Source organism: Arabidopsis lyrata (genome assembly GCF_000004255.2).
Source record: "Arabidopsis lyrata subsp. lyrata unplaced genomic scaffold ARALYscaffold_6, whole genome shotgun sequence".
NCBI lineage: Eukaryota > Viridiplantae > Streptophyta > Magnoliopsida > Brassicales > Brassicaceae > Arabidopsis > Arabidopsis lyrata.
This window is the reverse complement of record NW_003302550.1, coordinates 5,888,984-5,908,937: the sequence shown is the minus strand read 5'-3', so window position 1 is coordinate 5,908,937 and position 19,954 is coordinate 5,888,984. Positions and strand designations below refer to the sequence as shown.

At 36.9% G+C, this 19,954-nt stretch overlaps 5 protein-coding genes across 10 annotated transcripts; 2 read left to right on the top strand and 3 right to left on the bottom strand.

Annotated features, from left to right (window-relative positions):
• Nucleotides 1–275: 275 nt before the first annotated feature.
• On the top strand, nucleotides 276–3,897 carry LOC9309749 (DNA (cytosine-5)-methyltransferase DRM2). Of its 2 annotated transcripts, none has more exons than XM_021023365.1 (11): nucleotides 276–425; nucleotides 512–646; nucleotides 739–871; nucleotides 961–1,010; nucleotides 1,097–1,196; nucleotides 1,276–1,322; nucleotides 1,402–1,500; nucleotides 1,628–1,721; nucleotides 2,290–2,387; nucleotides 2,461–3,156; nucleotides 3,275–3,897. In XM_021023365.1, exons 1-11 carry the CDS (start codon nucleotides 423–425, stop codon nucleotides 3,704–3,706), a joined length of 1,887 nt encoding a protein of 628 aa, XP_020879024.1. In that variant the 5' UTR covers nucleotides 276–422; the 3' UTR covers nucleotides 3,707–3,897. The 2 variants fall into 2 exon arrangements, with proteins under 2 accessions (XP_020879024.1, XP_020879023.1); XM_021023364.1 differs by having other exon boundaries at nucleotides 1,625–1,721.
• A 1,801-nt stretch (nucleotides 3,898–5,698) lies between these two features.
• LOC9307693 (DEAD-box ATP-dependent RNA helicase 46) lies at nucleotides 5,699–10,211 on the bottom strand. 5 transcript variants are annotated; one of them, XM_021022823.1, is made up of 10 exons: nucleotides 10,044–10,211; nucleotides 9,186–9,500; nucleotides 8,887–9,042; nucleotides 8,555–8,623; nucleotides 8,010–8,153; nucleotides 7,517–7,786; nucleotides 7,079–7,429; nucleotides 6,697–6,974; nucleotides 6,222–6,614; nucleotides 5,699–6,137 (listed from the first exon to the last, which is right to left on the bottom strand). In XM_021022823.1, exons 2-10 carry the CDS (start codon nucleotides 9,489–9,491, stop codon nucleotides 6,017–6,019), a joined length of 2,088 nt encoding a protein of 695 aa, XP_020878482.1. In that variant the 5' UTR covers nucleotides 9,492–9,500; nucleotides 10,044–10,211; the 3' UTR covers nucleotides 5,699–6,016. The 5 variants fall into 5 exon arrangements, with proteins under 5 accessions (XP_020878482.1, XP_020878480.1, XP_020878481.1 ...); XM_021022821.1 differs by lacking the exon at nucleotides 8,010–8,153 and having other exon boundaries at nucleotides 5,699–6,140; nucleotides 10,044–10,210; XM_021022822.1 differs by lacking the exon at nucleotides 8,010–8,153 and having other exon boundaries at nucleotides 10,044–10,209.
• A 3,137-nt stretch (nucleotides 10,212–13,348) lies between these two features.
• Nucleotides 13,349–13,952, bottom strand: LOC110227518. Its single transcript, XM_021021904.1, has one exon. The coding sequence runs from the start codon at nucleotides 13,755–13,757 to the stop codon at nucleotides 13,515–13,517; it is 243 nt and encodes an 80-aa protein (XP_020877563.1). The 5' UTR covers nucleotides 13,758–13,952; the 3' UTR covers nucleotides 13,349–13,514.
• Nucleotides 13,953–14,010: 58 nt separating this feature from the next.
• LOC9309748 (tRNA (adenine(58)-N(1))-methyltransferase catalytic subunit TRMT61A) lies at nucleotides 14,011–16,193 on the bottom strand. Its single transcript, XM_021021903.1, has 4 exons — nucleotides 16,078–16,193; nucleotides 15,238–15,728; nucleotides 14,895–15,139; nucleotides 14,011–14,414 (listed from the first exon to the last, which is right to left on the bottom strand). The coding sequence occupies exons 2-4, from the start codon at nucleotides 15,684–15,686 to the stop codon at nucleotides 14,152–14,154; spliced, it is 957 nt and encodes a 318-aa protein (XP_020877562.1). The 5' UTR covers nucleotides 15,687–15,728; nucleotides 16,078–16,193; the 3' UTR covers nucleotides 14,011–14,151.
• Nucleotides 16,194–16,367: 174 nt separating this feature from the next.
• Nucleotides 16,368–19,918, top strand: LOC9309747 (isocitrate dehydrogenase [NADP], chloroplastic/mitochondrial). The gene is made up of 15 exons (XM_021021901.1): nucleotides 16,368–16,791; nucleotides 16,948–16,991; nucleotides 17,089–17,198; nucleotides 17,331–17,368; nucleotides 17,455–17,532; nucleotides 17,673–17,726; nucleotides 17,811–17,912; nucleotides 18,006–18,094; nucleotides 18,175–18,278; nucleotides 18,360–18,428; nucleotides 18,526–18,641; nucleotides 18,736–18,770; nucleotides 18,848–18,990; nucleotides 19,173–19,295; nucleotides 19,577–19,918. The coding sequence occupies exons 1-15, from the start codon at nucleotides 16,512–16,514 to the stop codon at nucleotides 19,668–19,670; spliced, it is 1,479 nt and encodes a 492-aa protein (XP_020877560.1). The 5' UTR covers nucleotides 16,368–16,511; the 3' UTR covers nucleotides 19,671–19,918.
• The last annotated feature ends 36 nt before the right edge of the window (nucleotides 19,919–19,954 follow it).

Genomic DNA, 19,954 nt, shown 5'->3' with positions numbered 1-19,954 from the left:
GCCTATGTTCTGTATAAAAAAGTCAATTCATGAGATTTTCAAGTTTAAGTTTAACCAATTTCAAAAACATGAATTATCATAGACTAAAAAAATTAGTTTCGGAAATTGCCTCTAAGCACCACAAGTGTCAGGTAACGTGTCATTATTCATGATTATTGGTTTAGCTAATTAGAAACACTTTGGTTTAATTGTCGAAGTAGTATAAAGTGTAGGGACTAAATCGCAATATTCTCAAAATTTGACTTTTTTTAGAATCTATCAGACTTTTTGTTTCACTGTTTTCTCCTCCTTCCAGTAAACGGACGACGGGACAGAGCTCTCTCACCGACGGCGACATTATCTTTGCCGGCGGAGAGAGCGTTTCTGCATAATCTGTACTAAATACTTCTAAATTTCGATTACTTGGAATCTTTACTACAACAATGGTACATTTTGATTACTTGTTCAAACCACACTATTTGAGAGGGGAATTATGGACTCTTTACTATTTTTTTCTTTGTACATTATATAGGCGCAAGATTCTGCTGGTGATGACGATTTTGTTGATTGGAATACCGATGATGATTTGGAGATCGATAACTTTCAGTCATCTCCACCGTCATCTCCAATACAGTCCAGGGTCGAAACTTTAGTTGGTGTAGCTGTGGTAAGTGTTCTTCTAAAACACCAATCCAACAGTTTATGCCTAAACAGAATCATCCCTTATGTGATTTTTTTTTGTTTTGTGTACAATATCAGACAACTAGTTCTTTGAGCTCTCCTACAGAGACAACTGATTTAGTTCAGATGGGCTTCTCAGACGAGATTTTTGCTACATTGTTTGACATGGGATTTCCTGTTGAGATGATTGCTAGAGCAATCAAGGAAACTGGTGAAGCTTTTTTCTCTTGTTCATATTCCTTTCTGGATATATGTTTCTTACTTAGGTTTATCAATACCTTGATATCATTAATTTTACAGGACCAAATGCAGAAACTTCGGTTATAATTGATACTATCTCCAAATACTCAGTGAGTTTCTAATACTTGGATCTTTTGGGTTGCTTGTAATTTTCATGTCATCACGGTATTCATTCCTCTTATGTTTCTTTGTGAAGAGCAACTGTGAAGCTGGTTCTTCCAAGTCCAAGGCTATTGATCATTTCCTTGCGATGGGATTTGATGAGGAAAAAGTTATCAAAGCCATTCAAGAACATGGTACTTACAGACTTCTCTCCTCCTTTTAAGTAAAGGAACACTTTGTTACTTTTCTGACATTTGCTTTATATAATCACAGGAGAAGAAAATATGGAAGCAATTGCAAATGCACTCCTCTCTTGTGCAGTAAGTGATGTGATGTTGCCAAGATATATTGTCTCTTGACATTAAAAAGTAAATCTTAATGTTTGTTGATGGTTTGTAGGAGGCTGAGAAACTGCCAGTAGTAGAGGAAGAAGATGTCATTGACTGGTCAAGCGATGACGAGACAAATTACTCCGATATATTAGTCTCAGATGATGAGGTATAATTCTTTCATGGTGGTGATAACATATTTAGCATCATACGTTTCAATTGTAAATGTATCTCAGTGCTATTTGTGTATATGTATCAAATATGCATTTTTAATCTGTTTTAAACCATGACAGAAGGATCCAAACTCTAAAGAAAACAGTAACCAAATACGGTCTTTGGTGAGAATGGGTTTCTCGGAGCTGGAAGCTTCTCTAGCTGTGGAGAGATGCGGTAACCTTACCTTACTTAAACTATTACCATTGGCATTAAATTTTAGTTCCTTTTTCTTCAGGTTTCTTTTAGAGAAAGTGGATTAAACCAAATTGCTTGCTTTTAGTGCTACTGTGGCTTTAGTCTCTGGTTCTGTGATGTAGGCCTTAGATGTGTTTGCTGAGCATTGTGATTGTATTGTTCACTAATCGATAGTTGTCATTAGTTCTGTGCTATCCTCTGGTTCTGTGATGTAGGACTTAGATATGTTTGCTGAGAATGTGATTGTATTTCACTAAATGATAAAAGTTGTCAGTAATTGATACAATTGTATTTTCAATAGTTCCTTCTTATTCAGGTTTCTTCTAGAGGAAGTGGAATAAGCCAAATTGCTTAGTTTTAGTGTTATGTGATCGAGGGTGAAATTGTGGCTTTAGCCTCTGCTTCTGTGATGTAGGCTTGAAATGTGTTTGCTTAGCATTGTGATTGTATTTCACTAATTGATACAGTTGTCAGATGTTAATATAAATCTCTCACGTACCCAAAGTATGTTGTTGCCTTATCCAGACTTATATGATTGTAATTTCAGGAGAAAATGTGGACATTGCAGAGCTCACGGACTTCCTTTGTGCTGCTAAGATGGCTAGAGAATTTAGTGAGTTTCACACTGACCCTGAAGAACGAAAGGTATGGTTAAAAATCTGTCTTCTGTAGTTCATTCGTTTGGCCACTAATTTTGTGGGAAATTTGGTGTATGCAGCCTAGAAATGACATTAAGAAAAGGCGGTTAGAGTCAAAAAAAGAGCCAAGGTCATCTGTTGATGACGAGCCGGTTCGCCTACCAAATCCAATGATAGGATTTGGGGTTCCAAACGAGCCAGGACTCATCACACATCGATCGCTTCCGGAGTTAGCCCGAGGGCCACCTTTTTTCTACTACGAGAATGTCGCCCTCACACCTAAAGGCGTTTGGGAGACTATCTCAAGACACCTATTTGATATCCCACCTGAGTTTGTGGATTCAAAATATTTCTGTGCAGCAGCGAGGAAGAGAGGCTACATCCACAATCTCCCTATCAACAACAGATTCCAGATTCAGCCTCCACCAAAATACACCATTCATGATGCATTTCCTTTGAGTAAGAGATGGTGGCCAGACTGGGATAAAAGAACCAAACTTAATTGCATTTTGACTTGTACAGGCAGTGCCCAATTAACTAACAGGATCCGTTTAGCCCTTGAGCCTTACAATGGAGAACCAGAACCGCCTAAGCATGTACAGAGATATGTGATTGACCAGTGCAGAAGATGGAATCTGGTTTGGGTGGGGAAAAACAAAGCTGCCCCACTCGAGCCAGATGAGATGGAGAATATTCTGGGATTTCCAAAGAATCATACTCGTGGTGGAGGAATGAGTAGAACTGAGCGCTACAAGTCTCTGGGAAATTCTTTTCAGGTAACTTTACACATCATCTGCGTAAGAATACTCTCTGTAGATAAAGTCTTTTGCGTGTTTGATTCATTGGCTGGTGGTTTGAATACTTTGGTTTAATGGTTGGTTGAACTTGTTTTAGGTTGATACTGTGGCGTATCATCTGTCTGTACTGAAACCCATCTTCCCACATGGAATCAATGTTCTCTCTCTTTTTACGGGTATTGGTGGTGGAGAAGTGGCGCTTCATCGTCTCCAAATCAGAATGAAGCTTGTTGTGTCTGTTGAGATCTCAAAAGTCAACAGAAATATTTTGAAGGACTTCTGGGAGCAAACTAACCAGACTGGAGTTTTGATCGAGTTCTCAGACATCCAACACTTGACTAATGATACAATCGAAGGGTTGATGGAGAAATATGGTGGATTTGATCTTGTAATCGGAGGAAGTCCTTGCAACAATCTTGCAGGCGGTAATAGGGTAAGCCGAGTTGGTCTTGAAGGTGATCAATCTTCGTTGTTCTTTGAATATTGCCGTATTCTGGAGGTGGTGCGTGCAAGGATGAGAAGATCTTGATCATTCACTTTACCTGAAGTAGATTGAAGTAGATATGACTTGTTGAAATACTCTATTTTGTCTGCTTTGTGTCTGTCAGATATATTGGGATAAAAATCTAGTTGAACTTTATTTTTCTCGTATCTGTTATGTAATTTGGCCATGAAGGTACATCATTGAATAACATAAGTCAACCTAACTCTCTTTTGGTTTTTGCGCCAATGCATCTGCAGCTGCATTTGCACTTTTTCTCTTCACTGCCTTAAAACTGATGTTCAGGAATGTATTCAACCAGAGAAATATGTCATCATATAAATCTTTGATCATAGATCATTGATTTATGAGCTATCTCCCTCCATTATAAGAACTCTGTAACCGTGAGTCTGCTCTCCTTCCTTCACTTTTGCCAACACCGGAAATCCCGAATGGCAATAAAATCCAGCCTGCAGTTGCATCACCATTCTTTGAAATTACTGCATCATACTTATACTTAAACCATCTTACTTTTAACTGTTGTAAAAATCGTGTTGAGTTGGTTATTGCCTCTGTTCTTGAAATAATGGATTCTTTACTCAGGACCCATTCTTCCACATCTTCCATTGCTTTCATCACATCACTCAAAGCAGCAATCTTGTGATACTGAACAAGAGAACAAAGCATGGTTGATACTTTCAGATTCCAAACAACACCTTTGGTATCTATTATCAATGTGTAGTCCTCTTGAAATTAGCTTTGTAGACGTTCCTAATGGACCATACAGTGCTATACAGAAAAAGTAGCTTTGGTATTTGTTTCTTCTGATCTGCTCAGTTATGTTGTTTTCCTATAGCTAGATTGATCTGTATAGTTTCCTGTCCTCGTCAATTGCCAAACCAGTTTATCTCTTCCTCATTGATCAGAAATCAAAACAATGTAAGGAGGAAGATCTGAGGCGTTTCATACAATCATCTGAAAGATTTTCATACCAAACTGAGAGACACATGATTCATTCAATAATCATGTGGAGCTCAGGAGTTATACTAAGGACGGTAAATACACAGTTAAGTGTGGATACTGGTTAGCTTCTTCAAGGGAAGTTGCAGTTTATGATAATATGCAAAGACAATATATCAGGGTTGGGAGATTCTGTCCAAGATGTTTGCACATAGGATGAAACAAGTGGTCATGCCTTCTCTAAATGCCCATATGCAGAGGCGATGTGGCGACTTACTGGAATTCCTACATCAATGATATGTACTCCGAATAGTTGCATAGAAGACAAGCTTCATTATTACCTCATTCAACTTCATAATACCAATCAAATTTCTGAATTACATTGTCAAGTTTCATACTGGATCTTATGGAAACTGGAAATGCAGATATGAGCCTTATAATGACTGAAACATTCATATAAAGACGTTCATATAGATGATGAAAAAGAGGAGTCCAGAAGAATTGGAAAAAAAGCCGTTCGTAACCCACAGTGATGCAAACTGCTGATGGGATGGATAAAATGTAGCTATGATGCTTCATATAATGAAGGTGATCGAGCTTCAGGTATTGGTTGGATCTATCGTAATACTAACAAACAGTTCCTCAAAGCCGGGATAGGCGAATTCCATGGAAGATCAACACCGAAGGAAGCAGAGTGCAAAGTATATGGGAGCTACAAGCAGCATGAACAAATGGATACAGGAAAGTTCAGTTTGAAGAGGACAACCAGAACCTCAACAACTTGTTAAATGGAGACTTGAGCAAATTTGGAACTCCAGCACTATTATTATATCCACGTAATTAGGTACGGAAGCAATGTTTGAAGAGGTGAAATTTTGGTTCCGTAGTACAAACATCTCGGTTAAGGAATCAGTTAAGAGTAGTCGGTGACTGGTCATTATTTCATTCTTGTCCACACTCCACAATTCAATGACAAATTCAGAACTGTTACTATTACTAGTGTGCATTGGTGATTTGGTTCCACAATTTATTTTGTAGACTTTTAGCAGATGGATCTATGTCAGAAAGTGCAGGCCTGAATAACCAAACAAACTTGTTTACTTCAAAATATCGAAGTCATTCTTATTTAGAGGTCTGAAACATATATTAGCTGACAACATCCTCTACTAAACACCAACAAAGAAAGAACCCATAAACGAGTCTTTGTTTCCATAATATAAACAGAAAAAGGTTTCTCGTAGACCAAAACATTAGAAATATCCTTCAGATGTGTGTGATGTTTAAAAGTACTAGCGGCTTTGCTCAAACACAGACACACCCCACAAAATGAATAATTTACCCGAGCAGAAAGAGGCTCTTCTATATATATTGCCCCAATCTGGTTAAAATTCTGATGAGTTACCTATTTCTCATCATCATCGCCTCATGAAAGCTGCGAGGTGGAGAAGAAGTGGACGGTGGACCTCCTTTGAATCTCTCAGGACTACGGCTTCTCTCTCTTCCCCATCCCGAGCTGCTACTGCTTCAACCACCAATACCAGTTTTAAGTTTATAATGAGAAAAAGAATCAAGAGATCTAGTGAGTCGTTTATCTTTTATTTACCTGTCACGTGAAGGAGCCCAGCTTCCTCTACCGCCAGAATCACCACGACCACCATAACCAGAATCACCACGACCACCATAGCCAGACTCACCACGACCACTGTAACCAGAATCACCATAGCCACCACGGCCTCCACCACCACCACCACTGGAAGGTGGACCCCAGCGGCGAAATTTGTTCATTCCACCACCACCACGTGTAGCCATTTCGCGGACCTGTGGAGGAACTTTCTGGTTTGCTCCTTCCAATATCTTGATCAGATCTGAAGCATGTTTAGCATCTTGGTCTCCAAAAAAGGTGTAAGCTAGACCGGTAGCTCCAGCTCTTCCAGTTCTTCCGATTCTATGGACATAATCCTCTACTCCATTTGGAAAATCATAGTTGACCACCACCCTGTGAACCATAATTCTCCATTAGGATCACTTGTTTCTAACTTTCTCATAGTTGTATTTTGAAACTGGAATCATATTCATACCTTATGTCCTTAACGTCAAGTCCACGAGCAGCTACATCGGTTGCAACAAGAACAGGAGTCCTACCACTTCTAAATTGGTTCAGTACGTCGTCTCTCTCAGCCTGAGACTTGTCTCCATGTATAGCAGCGGCTCCAAACGTACGGGTCAGGTTCCTTGCCAGTTGATCACACATCCTTTTGGTTGAACAGAAAATTATGATCTTAGAACCCGGTTCCTGAGACCGCAATATCTGCTCTAACCTGCTATGTTTCTCCATCGGTGCTAAGACTTCAATAGTCTGTATCAGATAAATAATTAAAGAAACTATCAGATCCATTAATGTTATTTTGTCTATGAGAATCAAAATCAAAACGAGTAAGAAAACGGTAATCAAACCCACACCTGAGTAATGGACTTGTTCGCCACAAGCTCATCAACATTACCAATGTTGACCTGGGCAGGGTTAACAAGTAGATCAGCTGCGATTTTCCTGACCTCCTTTGGCCATGTTGCTGTGTACATAAGAGTTTGGCGCTTAGTGGGAACCTCGTTCACAATTTTTCTGATCTGAGGTTCGAACCCCATGTCCAGCATTCTATCAGCCTCGTCCAGCACAAGATAAGATACTTGATGCAGACTGATTCTCCTCATTTCAAGGATATCATTCAGTCGCCCGGGAGTTGCAACAACAATATCTACACCTCTTTCTATTTCCTTCAGCTGAGGACCCTTGGGTGCTCCACCATACAAGCACTACAAAGATACATCGAGTAAAACACTCAATACGACACTTCTCAAGTAACAAGTTCAGTACTTATATATTCAAGGATTTTGACTTACCGCACACGAAATTTTGGATGACTTTCCAAATTTCAGAGCTTCAACTTGGATTTGTGTGGCCAACTCCCTAGTAGGTGACAATACCAAGATTGTTGGGCCCATTCGTGAATCATTGTGGATCCGTTGGAGATGCATGAAACCAGGAATCAAGTAACCCAGAGTTTTTCCAGAGCCTGTTTTAGCAATGGCTACTATGTCTCTGTTTTGCATCGCAATTGGCCACGACTGAGCTTGAATTGGAGATGGAGCTGAGAATCCTGCACTGTATACCTGGCAAAACAACAAACCAGGATATCCTTTTCAGCAGAGAAACACCAAAAATCTTCTGTGCTTACGGAACCAGAAGAAGCATCATCCTCCCGTTTGCAGGCAACACAGGATAGCTGTTAAAACCTGCAGCAGGAGGATATCTCTACTTCTGTCTGGGCCAAATGGGAAAATAAAACATCAACAGGCTCTGCCACAAGCTTTGGGTGAATTTGCAGTCCCTTACCAAAGTATTTGGTCCACCAAAAAGGGCACTCCAAATAATTTGCAAGAACCCCAAAGAAGTGGCATAGCGTACGACATTAGCTCCTCCAAGAGCAAATATCGCACCTGGGACAAAAGAGAGCGCATATGGCATAAAATTGTGACTCTACTAAACGCAGACCCTCCAGTAATTTCAAAATCTCAATTAACAAAACACTCAAAAGACAAATATAGCTGGCAGATATGATAAATCTGCATTATTCGACAACATAGCTCCCTCCGTAAATCACTAAATCCAACAAAAAAATACTCAAAATAGTCCAGCTCACTAGCAGAGCACTATGCATATATATAACAGCTAAAGACGCAGACATAACAAGTCTGTGATATTAGACAAAATAGCTCCCTCATAAATCACTGAATCCAACAGATAAAAAAAAAAGTCAAAATAGTCTAGCTCACTAGCAGCAGAGCAATGTGAAAATAGACATGTTTACTACCCCCAACCAAAAACAGAGTGGGGATATAAGAGCTTGGTGTGATATTAGAAGAAAGATGATTTCATACCTCCCGCAGAAGCTCTGGGGGAAGACCAGTGGCTTCAAAAGACATTAGAGGCGGTGGTACTTGGCCTCCCTATGAAAAAGAAAAATGAATCTGAGTCAGTAGGATAAAGAAACTTATATAGTCAATGGTTTGTACATAAAAAATATAAACTTGAATAATATGATAACATTATTAGCTTGTCACCAAATAGGTAGTGCCACAAATGAAACTTTCTGAGTACATGAAAAGAAACCGGATGCAGAAATAGGTATGCAGCTATCTCTGTGTACTACCTCGGAGGAGAAATGAACAGATGAAACCCATAAAGAGATTCATATCTGATAGATACTTACACTGACAGTAATTTCATGTTTGCGGCAATAGGCCTCTGGGGACAATTCATTTCCTGCCGCTGAAGAAGGAGGCCCTCTGGCAGATGATCCACCAAATGCAGCATTCCCTAGTCCACTAGCAGTATCATTAGAAATTGTTGGTCCCATTCTTCCAGCCTGTTACAAATGAAAGCGAATTTGAAGATACAGTATGATCAAGAGGGATAAATCCAATGTGGCAAACAAATTGGAATCGAATTTATGAAAGTTTAGAGAGCGTAAAGGGTAGAAATCAGCCATTAACAGACATAGGTTAGTACCTCATTAAACCTTGATCCAGAGTCAGACTTAGGCCCATCACTGCCCCTACCATACTTATCCTCTTCCTTGCCAGAGTTAAATCCAGAAGAAGATTGCTGAGTAGTCTGAACCGAAGAACTTATGGGAATAGCAGCAAGCTTGGGAGGAGCGGAAGAAGATGGTCTCTCGTACTGAGTAACATTGGTCTCTGGATTCCAAAAGTAGAGATAGCCAGTTCTACTATCCACAAGACCTTTCCATGGCTTAGGAAGATTCGGATCCTCAGGAGCGTAACGAATTGCAGAAGCAGTAGCTGTAGCAGCCATACCAAATTCCTGGAAGGAGAACATGTCAAGAGCGATAAAAGCTTCAGATAAACGATCAACAGAGAGATAAAAGAAAAAACACAGCTTTGCAATTCACATCACTATCAGAAAACAAAAACAAAACAACACTAGAAGAAACTCTCAACAGAAGCAAAGCAACCCAATGACAAAGACCATCACTTTCCCAGAAAGCATGGATTTTTGAGGTCGAGAAACACACACAAAAACTAACACCAAACATATCGACAGAAAGAAGACAAAAGCGAAATTTTTTAACAAAAGGGTCTCTGATTATCTCATAAGACCACAGGTTGAGACACAACGCCAACAAAAACCCTAACATGCAGAAGAACAGATTCGACCTCGTTAGTCTTCAGACAACAAGACAAAACACGAACAAACAGAGAAATCTAACCCAGAAGCTATGGAAAAGAAAAAATGCAGCTAAAATCCCCAACTACAGAAAATGGTACGGCAAAGAGAGATATCGAGATTTCAGAACGAAGGAAAAAACGAAAATCGAGAAATGTAGGTTTTAAAAAAACTACGAACCTGATTTCACTGTCGAGAGAGTACGAGAACGAAGAGCTAAGGAAAAACCAAAGAAGAAGACCTAAATTCCTCTCTAGAAATCTACGCCACAGAGAGAAGAAGAAACGCAGAAAAGAGAGAGACTGGAGAGTGGAGAAAAGTTAGGAGTAAAATGCGTGCCGGTTCGTTTCCTAACACTATTTCAATTCTTTTATGATAATAATATCTCCTCTTAGCGGGCCCTCTCAATACCTTATTGGGCTTAATTTTCTCTTAGCTTAACTTAAAACATTTATTTGGCCCATATTATTCGACTCAAATAATTCTTTTGCTATTTTTGTATTTGCATTTTCCACCAAATTTTTATTTTATGTAGGGGTGTTATTGGTTTATTAGTTTGTAAATCCATATAGAATTTGAAAATCACTATCTCTATACTATTAAAAGAGAAGTATAAATGCAAATGGGTCGGGTCAAAATCAGAAAATTGATCCAAAATTATGAAATCGGATCTTTAAATTTTTTTTTGGAATATGATTTCTAATTAATATTTAATAATGAAAAATCGAACTAAAATATTGAAATCAAATAAAATATGATTGTATTTATGCTAATTCCATAACAATCAACGTTTTGTCATTAATTTTGCTTATTTTAGCCAATTAGCATTAATTGAAAGATATCTTACTTGCTTCAAAAGATTTCTAGAAAATTTATCACAACTAACCCATCTATTTTATAAATTAAATAGATATTTTTATTTTGGTCGTGTAAATTAAATAGATATAAAATCCATGTAACTAATTTTAATTTAATTAAATTAAACGAAATTATGGTATTTTCATACTGATAGCTTACCAAAGAAGTTTAATTTTAAAATTATAAAGATTTCTTGAATATGATTTTTAGAATTATTCAACAAGATGATATATATTTATTAAATTTTGCGAATCATGAAAAATAATAATTAATTTTTAATCGTTATATTTTACTTTTCAAAGTTTCAATCTCTCATCAAAGAAATAGGATATAGATTCTATTATTCCTATGTCCAAACTCTATTTTGTTGTATGACTAAATAATATTTCCACTAGAGCTGTCAAAGCGAGTTGATTCGTCCCGTTAAGCCCGTTTTGTGATAGGCAAAATATATTTTGACATATGGTTAGTTGGTCCACACGACCCGCATATAGCATATATGAAACACAAATTCGTCCCGCGAATGTATGCTGATTTGCGGGGTTGTCCGTGGATTTTGTTTAAATAATTTTAAAGTAATGAAAATTTAAAATACTACTAAAATAAAATATAAAAAAAAATTAGAGGAAATAATTTTATATCTCATTATATTTATAAATATTATAATTTCATTTATTAAAAGTTTTTAAATTACCAAATGTTGAATAAATTATACTTTTATCAATAAATACTAACATGCGGGCTAATCCGCCAACCCGCAGACGAAAACCGATTAAAACCTATGATCCACTGCGAATCAATCCGTGTGGCCCGTTTATTTACGGGTTTAATATATTTTCACAAATATGCCCCATAGTGAGATTATTTGGGCTCGATCCACGGTTTTTGACTTATTTTTACTGCTCTAATTCCTATGAATCATCTAATTTTAGAATTCTAAAACATAAAATTCTATTTTTAATCATAATCAATATGATCGGTTTAATTATAAAAAATTTAACATTTTCTCTACAATTCGTTATTATGAATATTTATAAGTACACTACCCGATTCGCTCAACTTAAAACACGCATTATTAAAATCAACGTATGTAAACCAATATTCTCCCGCGGTGGACCGCGGGTCCGATCCTAGTTAATTATGAAATCAAGATATATGGATTTTGAAATAACATGTGTTTACCCATGGATTTGAATCCTTCTATTTTACTCTTTCAATTCCATTCAAATCCATTTAGGAGGGGTTATTGGTTCATGGATTTATAAAAAATTAGAAATCCAAACAAAAATCATTTGTTATTCAATCATTGATTTTAAAATCCTAATTAAAATCATGTGTTATTTCTATGATTTATAAATACTAATTAAAATCCTATGTTATTCGTTTAGTCATTTTTTTTTGGATTTGAGAATCCAAATTATGTTTTAAATGGATTTGTATGGAATTGAAAGAGAAAAATAGAAAGATCAAATCTATGGGTAAACACATGTTATTTCAAAATCCATATATCTTGATTTCATAATTAATAGAGATTTTCAAATCCTATATGGATTTACAAATTAATAAACCAATAACACCCCCTTAAAACATAATTTGGATTCTTAAATCTAAAAACAAATGACTAAACAAATAACAAAGGATTTTAACTAGTATTTATAATTCATAGAATCAATAACACATGATTTTAATTAGGATTTTAAAATCAATGATCGAATAACAAATGATTTTTGTTTGGATTTCTAATTCCTTATAAATCCATGAACCAATAACCCCTTCTAGTCTCCTAAAAATCCCTCTATACCAAATCGAATCAAGTTTTTTTGAAAAACCATCTGATTCATTTATTGATATGAAATCAGATACAATAGTTGGTCATCTAAATTACAAGAAAGTTATACAAACATATCCAAGCAGAATATTGCATAAACAAAAGCATAATTAATTAGGACTATATGAACAATGAAAACTTAAATTATATGGTGCTTTTTTTTGTTGTCCTCGATAGATCAATCAATCAATCAATCAATCAATCTCTCTCTCTCTTATATATAAATTTGGTTTTATAGCCAAAAGGTTCTAAACTAGGCCATAATTTTCTCTATATGTTTTTACTTTAGAAAAAAAAAAATATACAAAAAGAAATTCCAATCTACTCATATCATTACCGATGTTACGTTCTTTTCTTGAATGAATGACCAAGAGCATCTCCAATGCACACTTCTAAATTTTCCTCTATTTTAGAGGAATTCTATTTTAGAGGAGATTTTGCTTCAATGTATCCCTCTAAAATAGAATTTCATCTAAAATAGAGGAGATAGACAATGGATTACTCTATATTTGGAACAAAATCTCCTCTAAAATAGAGAAAAATTTAGAGGTAGGCATTAGAGATGGTCTAAGCGCCTAAGCCACAAGGTAAGCTGCTCATATCTTAAGCTTTATATACGCTTTATCATATATATTTTTTTTTTGATAATAATACGCTTTATCAAATTGTTTTACAAGATTTGTTTAACTCTTTACTCTCTAGTATGTATTAAGGTTATATACTTATATTTGTGGGTTTGGTATCTCTATCCTCTAGTTCGTTCGTTTACCTTCAGATAAATATATTAGAGTCGGCGGGAAGAATAAGGTTTCTTTGTTTATACGAACAATGAAATTAAAGTATATGAACCTAACAAATTCAGATGAATTAGGACAAGATTTACGAAAACAAAGAAACAAATTTTCTTGTTCTCAACTTTCTACATATCAGAAGCCAAACAGGCGAATTTTTTTTTGTTATCTTGTTCATTGACTATTCTCACGCATCTCCTTGAGATTTCTCCAAAGGTATCTTCCGCTAGCCATATCAACGAACGTCCATAACCCATCATCCATCTTTCTCTTGTAATCGAGTCCTTGTTTATCCTTGGCTTCGGCTGGTAATGACTCGTCTGAGAAAAGTGCCGGCGTTGAATTCACCGTCCTCCACGCGATATATCCCGCGAGTACCGCTGAGAAGAACACTAATATAAACCTCAACGGACACATAATTTCTTGATGGAAAAAGGGAAAATAAGAAGAAGAAAAGAATTTGGATTTTGATGATCTCTAGGGTTTGTGAATAGACAATTGTCAGAGAAAGAGAATTAAACCGACCTTGTGATATTTATAGATGTAATCCCTCTCCCACCAAGAAAAGGAAACGCGTTTCTAAATATATCTTACTTGTAGAACAATTTATCTGTAGAAACTGTACTATTTATAATAGGGAATTTCAAAATTTTGGATTTTGGTTTTGTCATTACCAAATATCAAACTTTCTATTCTAGAAACAAATTCACAGCAATTATTTTTTTAACCAAAAGAAAGCGTAATAGGACAAATCATGAAATATCTAATAGTACATGAATATCATTGGAGTAATGTAGTTGGAGATTTTGGACTAAGCTAGACATTGGAGTCTTGCAAACGTTAAGTAACCGGTGTGACCTCTTGCTTCGCTACAAGGCCGAGCCATGACGACTGAAGTTGCATTAGAAGAGTTGTCCTGTGAAACGGTGACGTCTTCGTTTGAACGGTGTTTTCTCTTGCAAGGTCTCATTCCTTCATTGTCCTCCTCGTGGCTCTCACCAACCATGCTACTGGTGTCCATTTTCACTTCCTTCACTTCATATGTTCTGAGAAGCACCTCGAACGTTCTTATCTCTGCAGAAATCAAACACATCATGAGCAAAAAACCGGTATAAGATCGAATGAAACTCTCAAGGAAACAAGGACTTATATGCCTACGACAGTTGGTTTTGCTTCACCTGACTTTCCAAGGCCAAAGAATGTCAAACTAATTCTCTTAAGAAATTTCTCTACTTAAAGAGATCCTTTCAACTTATTAATCCAAAGATGTGTGAGTGTGACTATAGAAAGTCGACGATACATACTGGAAAAAATGGTAGACTAAAGAACAGAACTTCAGTCTATACAACATGATTTTAGTACTAGCCCCTAGGATTTGAAAATCGAGGAGAGGTTTCAGTCCCAAATTCACTACATTAGTACTTTGATTTTAGGATCCTTCCAAGGCAAGAATATTCGGATAATGGGTAGACTACAGAACTTACTTCTACAGCTCTTTTAGTTTGAACTAGAGAAGAAAGTAGAAAGAGATGCTGTAAATGAGAACAAACTTGCCTATGAAATCTGATCTGAGGACTTCACAAGTCCGTTGTACTTGCTCGATGCAAGGTGAGAAAGAGCATAGAACTCCATCCTGCTTTAACATTTTTGCTGCAGAAGGAACTGCGAGCCAAGGCTGTGGAAGGTCTAGAAACACAGAATCAGCCAAACCTGACAGTTTCTCAGGAAAACCTTCTCCTTGAATATCTCTAACCTCTACAGTTACTAAACTACTAATTCCAGTCTTCTCAAAATCTTCCCTGTTGCAAAGTAAAGAAGTATAAGAAAGATGCATAAAGACCAGATATTTAAGAAATAAAAGCACAACGACACAGCTAAACATTACAGAAGTTTCTACCTTGCAGAGACAGCTCGTTGCTCATGGAAATCAAATGAATAAACATGTCCAGTTGGAGCCACAGCTCGAGCAAGTGACGTTGAAAGCGAACCACTTCCTGTGCCTGACTCAAGAACAACACAGCCAGGCACGACTTCTAGATACATAACCACAAAGCTAATATCCGCAATGTAAAGAATCTGAGTCCTGTGGCTTAAAACCAGTGTCCATAGCTCAGGAGTAGGAGCCAACAGGTATACAAATTTACCCTTGTTGCTGAATACTTTAGTCCCTAATGGCTTCCCAATCCAATCCGAGTGTTTATACACACCAAAACGGTTCTGAAGCACAGCGTCTTTGCTTACTTTCACTGGTTTCATCACATCATGTCTTTCGTAAACGATAACTAAGTCGCCATCTTCGATATACCTTTTGAAAGATAAGGCTTTCTTTGACTCAGTTGGCAACATCTTGAGATTATGAAATCACTTGTAGATTAAGTTACAGCTTCTCTGCAATTCCAAGTCACGAGTTAAATACTAAACAACATAATTTGTTTACTCAGAAACAATGGAATCTCACAAACAACAATGTAAAATCCCAATTGAATTATCAAAATCCAGAGCTAAGCAATATTAACCAGTCAACCACATTGATATCAATATCTTCGTAATAATCAGCTAGTAAACAATTTATTGTTTGATTACGGATACCACAACCTAGGTTTCAACAAAGAAGCACAAATTTCTGACACAAGTGGTTAATAAACAGGAAACCAAACACAATAACCAGACAAATCGACAGCTTCTATAAGAAAAGAAGCAGAAAGAATAGTAAAACAATAGCGTAAAAAATACTCACAGAGGAAAATCAAGTAGAGAAGCTAAGGACTTGAGCTGAGCTATAACAATGGAGTTTGGTGAATGATGTTTGTGAGAACAAATCTGACCAGACAGAAGAGAAAAACCTCTTAGTAGGGTTTTTGCTTTCCTTTTTTTTTTTTTTAACTCAAATCCAGATACGGAGACTAACCGGACCAAATTACAGATTCGATACATTTAACCGGCCGGTCCCGTTTGATATTTATAGGAAAAAAGGAAATTTGATTGGGCCTTTAGTTTTAATTTGGGCCCACTGAAATAATCTATACTTCTCTCTTTTGTTTCTCTGTCTCTTTCCTTTTCGCCGGAATCGTCGTCATTGAAACTCAGAGCACGCTTTAGCAATAAACTTGGCGAAGCTATTTCAGATTCAGAGGTCGAAGTTGAAGGAAAGATTAGAGGTCGGAGTATCGGATGCTGAATAAGCTCACGCACGGCGTTTTCACGTACCGTGCCAGCCTCACCGCCATGTTATCTTCTTCAACCTCTGCTGGTTTATCGTCTTCGTTCGCTTCTACTAGGAATTCATGGAAGTCTCCGGGATTTCTCAGTTCCGGTATATTCTCTGGTGGCGCTTCGATGAATCGTGTTTCTTTTCACGTTCAGTCTCATCGCGCATCAGCTGTTCGATGTTTTGCCTCTTCAGGCGGTTCTGATAGAATTCAGGTTCAGAATCCTATCGTTGAAATGGACGGTGAGATTCTTTGCATAATATTAGTGTTCCTTACTTACGTTTGATTATAGTTGCCAGATAATTGGTTGGATTGGTACAAGTCATTTGCTTATGTTCTTACTGAATTTTGTATCTTTGAGAATGTTTTTAATTTGTTTGTATGTTGTGGAAATACAGGCGATGAAATGACGAGGGTGATATGGAGTATGATAAAGGAGAAAGTAAGGAATCAATTTATCATCAAGTCTGTACCATTTGATTTCATTTTTTTATTTTTTTTTTGACGGAGCTCACATGTCTGATTTGTTATGTTTGCAGCTTATTCTTCCTTATCTGGATTTGGACATTAAGTACTTCGACTTGGGGATTCTGAATCGTGATGCTACTGATGACAAGGTTACAGTTGAAAGTGCAGAAGCAGCTCTTAAGTAAGTACTACTGATTCTTTACATTTTCTATGGTTTAGATTCTTTTAGCATTAGAAAAAAAAATTAATTCGATGCTACTCTTTCTCTGTGTGGAATAAGCTGATTTAGCGCTTAAAACTTTCCTGTTTTCAGGTACAACGTTGCTATCAAATGTGCCACTATAACTCCTGGTATGTGATGTTCTTCACAACACATATGCTGCTTATTCGCATCAGAGGAAGCATTTTTATATCTTTTCTAATGTTTTTTTTTGCAGATGAGGGTAGAGTGAAGGAGTTTGGACTGAAATCAATGTGGAGGAGTCCTAATGGGACAATCAGAAACATTTTAGATGGTGTGTCTCTGTATTGTCAAAGAACAATGCATGTTTGCAGAATAAGAATATCTTGATTATATTGCTTGACTTGTTATTTCATCCATTCAGGTTCTTTTTCAATCTTCATATTTCTTACATAATGTTCTATATTTTTCTAGGTACTGTATTCCGTGAACCTATTATGTGCAGCAATATCCCCCGGCTTGTTCCTGGTATTTTTCTTTGCCTTGTTATGAATCTGTGTTAGGATCTGTATTGAGATACCACATGAGAACTCAAATCGTTTGTCTTTATAGGTTGGAAAAAGCCTATATGCATTGGTAGGCATGCCTTTGGTGACCAGTATCGTGCCACTGATACAGTAATTAAAGGGCCAGGAAAGTTGAAAATGGTTTTTGGTAAGACCATACCAAACTATATTCATTAGACAATGAGGATTCTCTAATCATATAGTTCAGATTCTAAGTTAATATATCTCTTTGTCTAATTAGTCCCAGAAGATGGAAACGCACCTGTGGAGCTAGATGTATATGATTTCAAAGGCCCAGGTGTCGCACTTGCTATGTACAACGTAGATGAGGTCTGTCTCTTTTAGTAACTGGTTTTAGTTTTGGCATGGTTTTAGTTTGTGACAACCATGCTGGTTTTGTGACATTCCAGTCCATTCGAGCTTTTGCTGAGTCATCTATGGCGATGGCATTAACTAAGAAATGGCCACTATACTTGAGCACCAAGAACACAATTCTCAAGAAATATGATGGCAGGTTTGTTTTTATCTTCTTGGTGATTTCCAATTCCGGGTTTTCAGTAAGCGAGCTGCTTTAATATGTGGTGGAACAATACAGATTTAAGGACATATTTCAAGAAGTTTATGAGGCGAATTGGAAGCAAAAGTTTGAAGAGCACTCAATCTGGTTAATATCTATATGCTCTTACTTAAAAATTGTGTTCTGCGTCCTCTTTCTTTACATATTCAGTAAAGGTATTATGTAAATGGTATTGGTGGTTTAGGTATGAGCACCGCTTAATCGATGACATGGTGGCTTACGCAGTCAAAAGTGAAGGTGGCTATGTCTGGGCTTGCAAAAACTACGACGGTGATGTTCAAAGCGATCTTCTTGCCCAAGGTATAAATTCAAAAATATAGTTCTTTACTTATTATTTTTGTATCGATACAGCAAATAAGATACTTACGACTTCCTTTCTTTTTTCCAAATGTAGGGTTTGGCTCATTAGGCCTCATGACCTCCATTTTGGTTTGTATCGATAACCGAAAGCCAAGATTCAATTTGTCTTTGCAAATGAAAGTCTTGATATGATATGTTTTGTTCAGCTGTCCGCTGATGGGAAAACACTCGAGTCGGAAGCGGCTCATGGAACAGTAACTCGGCATTTCCGACTGCACCAAAAGGGACAAGAAACCAGTACTAACAGCATAGCCTCCATATTTGCATGGACACGCGGCTTAGAACACAGGTCTCGTCTTCCACACACGGCTTTATCATCCTTTGTTTTAGGATTCTAGTTATATTAGCTAACTAAATTCTGCATTTCTTCATGCATTTACCTATTCCACTTACAACGTTCTTGTGATATGTAATCTAGTTTCTCCTGATCATCATTTTGATGGGATTTTTTTACCCTATTTGCTTCTCAAGGGCGAAACTGGATAAGAACGAAAAATTAATGGATTTCGTGAAGAAGCTAGAGTCGTCATGTGTAAACACTGTTGAGACAGGGAAAATGACCAAGGATCTTGCCCTTTTAATCCATGGTCCCAAGTAAGTAGTCTTTCCTATTCTTACTAGCAGCTACTTTTCCATTACAACCTGGTCATTTGCATGAAATACGAAGGAGCTTAAACCGTCTTTGAACTTTAATCTGAAATCAAATCCAAACTGATCCGGTTCCAAGCTGATGATTGTGCTTGAAACTCTAATTAAGTTGTGTATTTTGATAGAAAACCATATAGGAGCCTAACCGATTCATACTGGATTCAGTTTAAATGCTGTTACTGTTCTATTATCGTTCTTGATGGTGAAATAAAACATTTTAAATGCAGGGTGAGTAGGGATTTGTTTTTGAACACGGAAGAGTTCATTGATGCAGTAGCCTCTAAGCTCAAAACCCAGCTCAAAGAGCTTCCTCTTGTCTGATCTCAAAAGAAGAAGAAAAAAGAGCTTCCTCCTCTGGTCTGACCATTCCCGGGAAGTGGGAACAATACAAAAATAATGCTCGCAACAATTTCATAACCTAACATGAAAATAATATTGGTGGGTTTGAATGAATTTTTTGTTGGAAATAAACGTTTTTGTTTCCATTTTCCAAAGCTGTTTTTAGAATTTGAGTGACAGTATCTGTTTTCAATTTATTATCAAACACTAATTTATACATACACTAAAAACTGATCAGCGAGCGGTATGAAGAAATTTTCAATTTT

Bases quoted from the DNA above. Each gene is read 5' to 3' on its own strand.
- LOC9309749 (XM_021023364.1), top strand. The intron at 872-960 runs GTGAAGCTTTTT...TTAATTTTACAG, and splicing joins TAGAGCAATCAAGGAAACTG to GACCAAATGCAGAAACTTCG. The intron at 1,197-1,275 runs GTACTTACAGAC...ATATAATCACAG, and splicing joins CAAAGCCATTCAAGAACATG to GAGAAGAAAATATGGAAGCA.
- LOC9307693 (XM_021022823.1), bottom strand. From the start codon at position 9,491: ATGGCTGCTACAGCTACTGCTTCTGCAATTCGTTACGCTCCTGAGGAT. The intron at 9,043-9,185 runs GTACTAACCTAT...CATTTGTAACAG, and splicing joins CTGGATCAAGGTTTAATGAG to GCTGGAAGAATGGGACCAAC. The intron at 8,154-8,554 runs GTATGAAATCAT...TGCGTTTAGTAG, and splicing joins CCCCAGAGCTTCTGCGGGAG to AGTCACAATTTTATGCCATA.
- LOC110227518 (XM_021021904.1), bottom strand. From the start codon at position 13,757: ATGTGTCCGTTGAGGTTTATATTAGTGTTCTTCTCAGCGGTACTCGCG.
- LOC9309748 (XM_021021903.1), bottom strand. From the start codon at position 15,686: ATGTTGCCAACTGAGTCAAAGAAAGCCTTATCTTTCAAAAGGTATATC. The intron at 15,140-15,237 runs GTAGAAACTTCT...ACTTTGCAACAG, and splicing joins CAACGAGCTGTCTCTGCAAG to GGAAGATTTTGAGAAGACTG. The intron at 14,415-14,894 runs GCAAGTTTGTTC...TGATTTCTGCAG, and splicing joins CCTCAGATCAGATTTCATAG to AGATAAGAACGTTCGAGGTG.
- LOC9309747 (XM_021021901.1), top strand. From the start codon at position 16,512: ATGCTGAATAAGCTCACGCACGGCGTTTTCACGTACCGTGCCAGCCTC. The intron at 17,199-17,330 runs GTAAGTACTACT...TCCTGTTTTCAG, and splicing joins AGTGCAGAAGCAGCTCTTAA to GTACAACGTTGCTATCAAAT. The intron at 18,642-18,735 runs GTATAAATTCAA...TTCCAAATGTAG, and splicing joins AAGCGATCTTCTTGCCCAAG to GGTTTGGCTCATTAGGCCTC.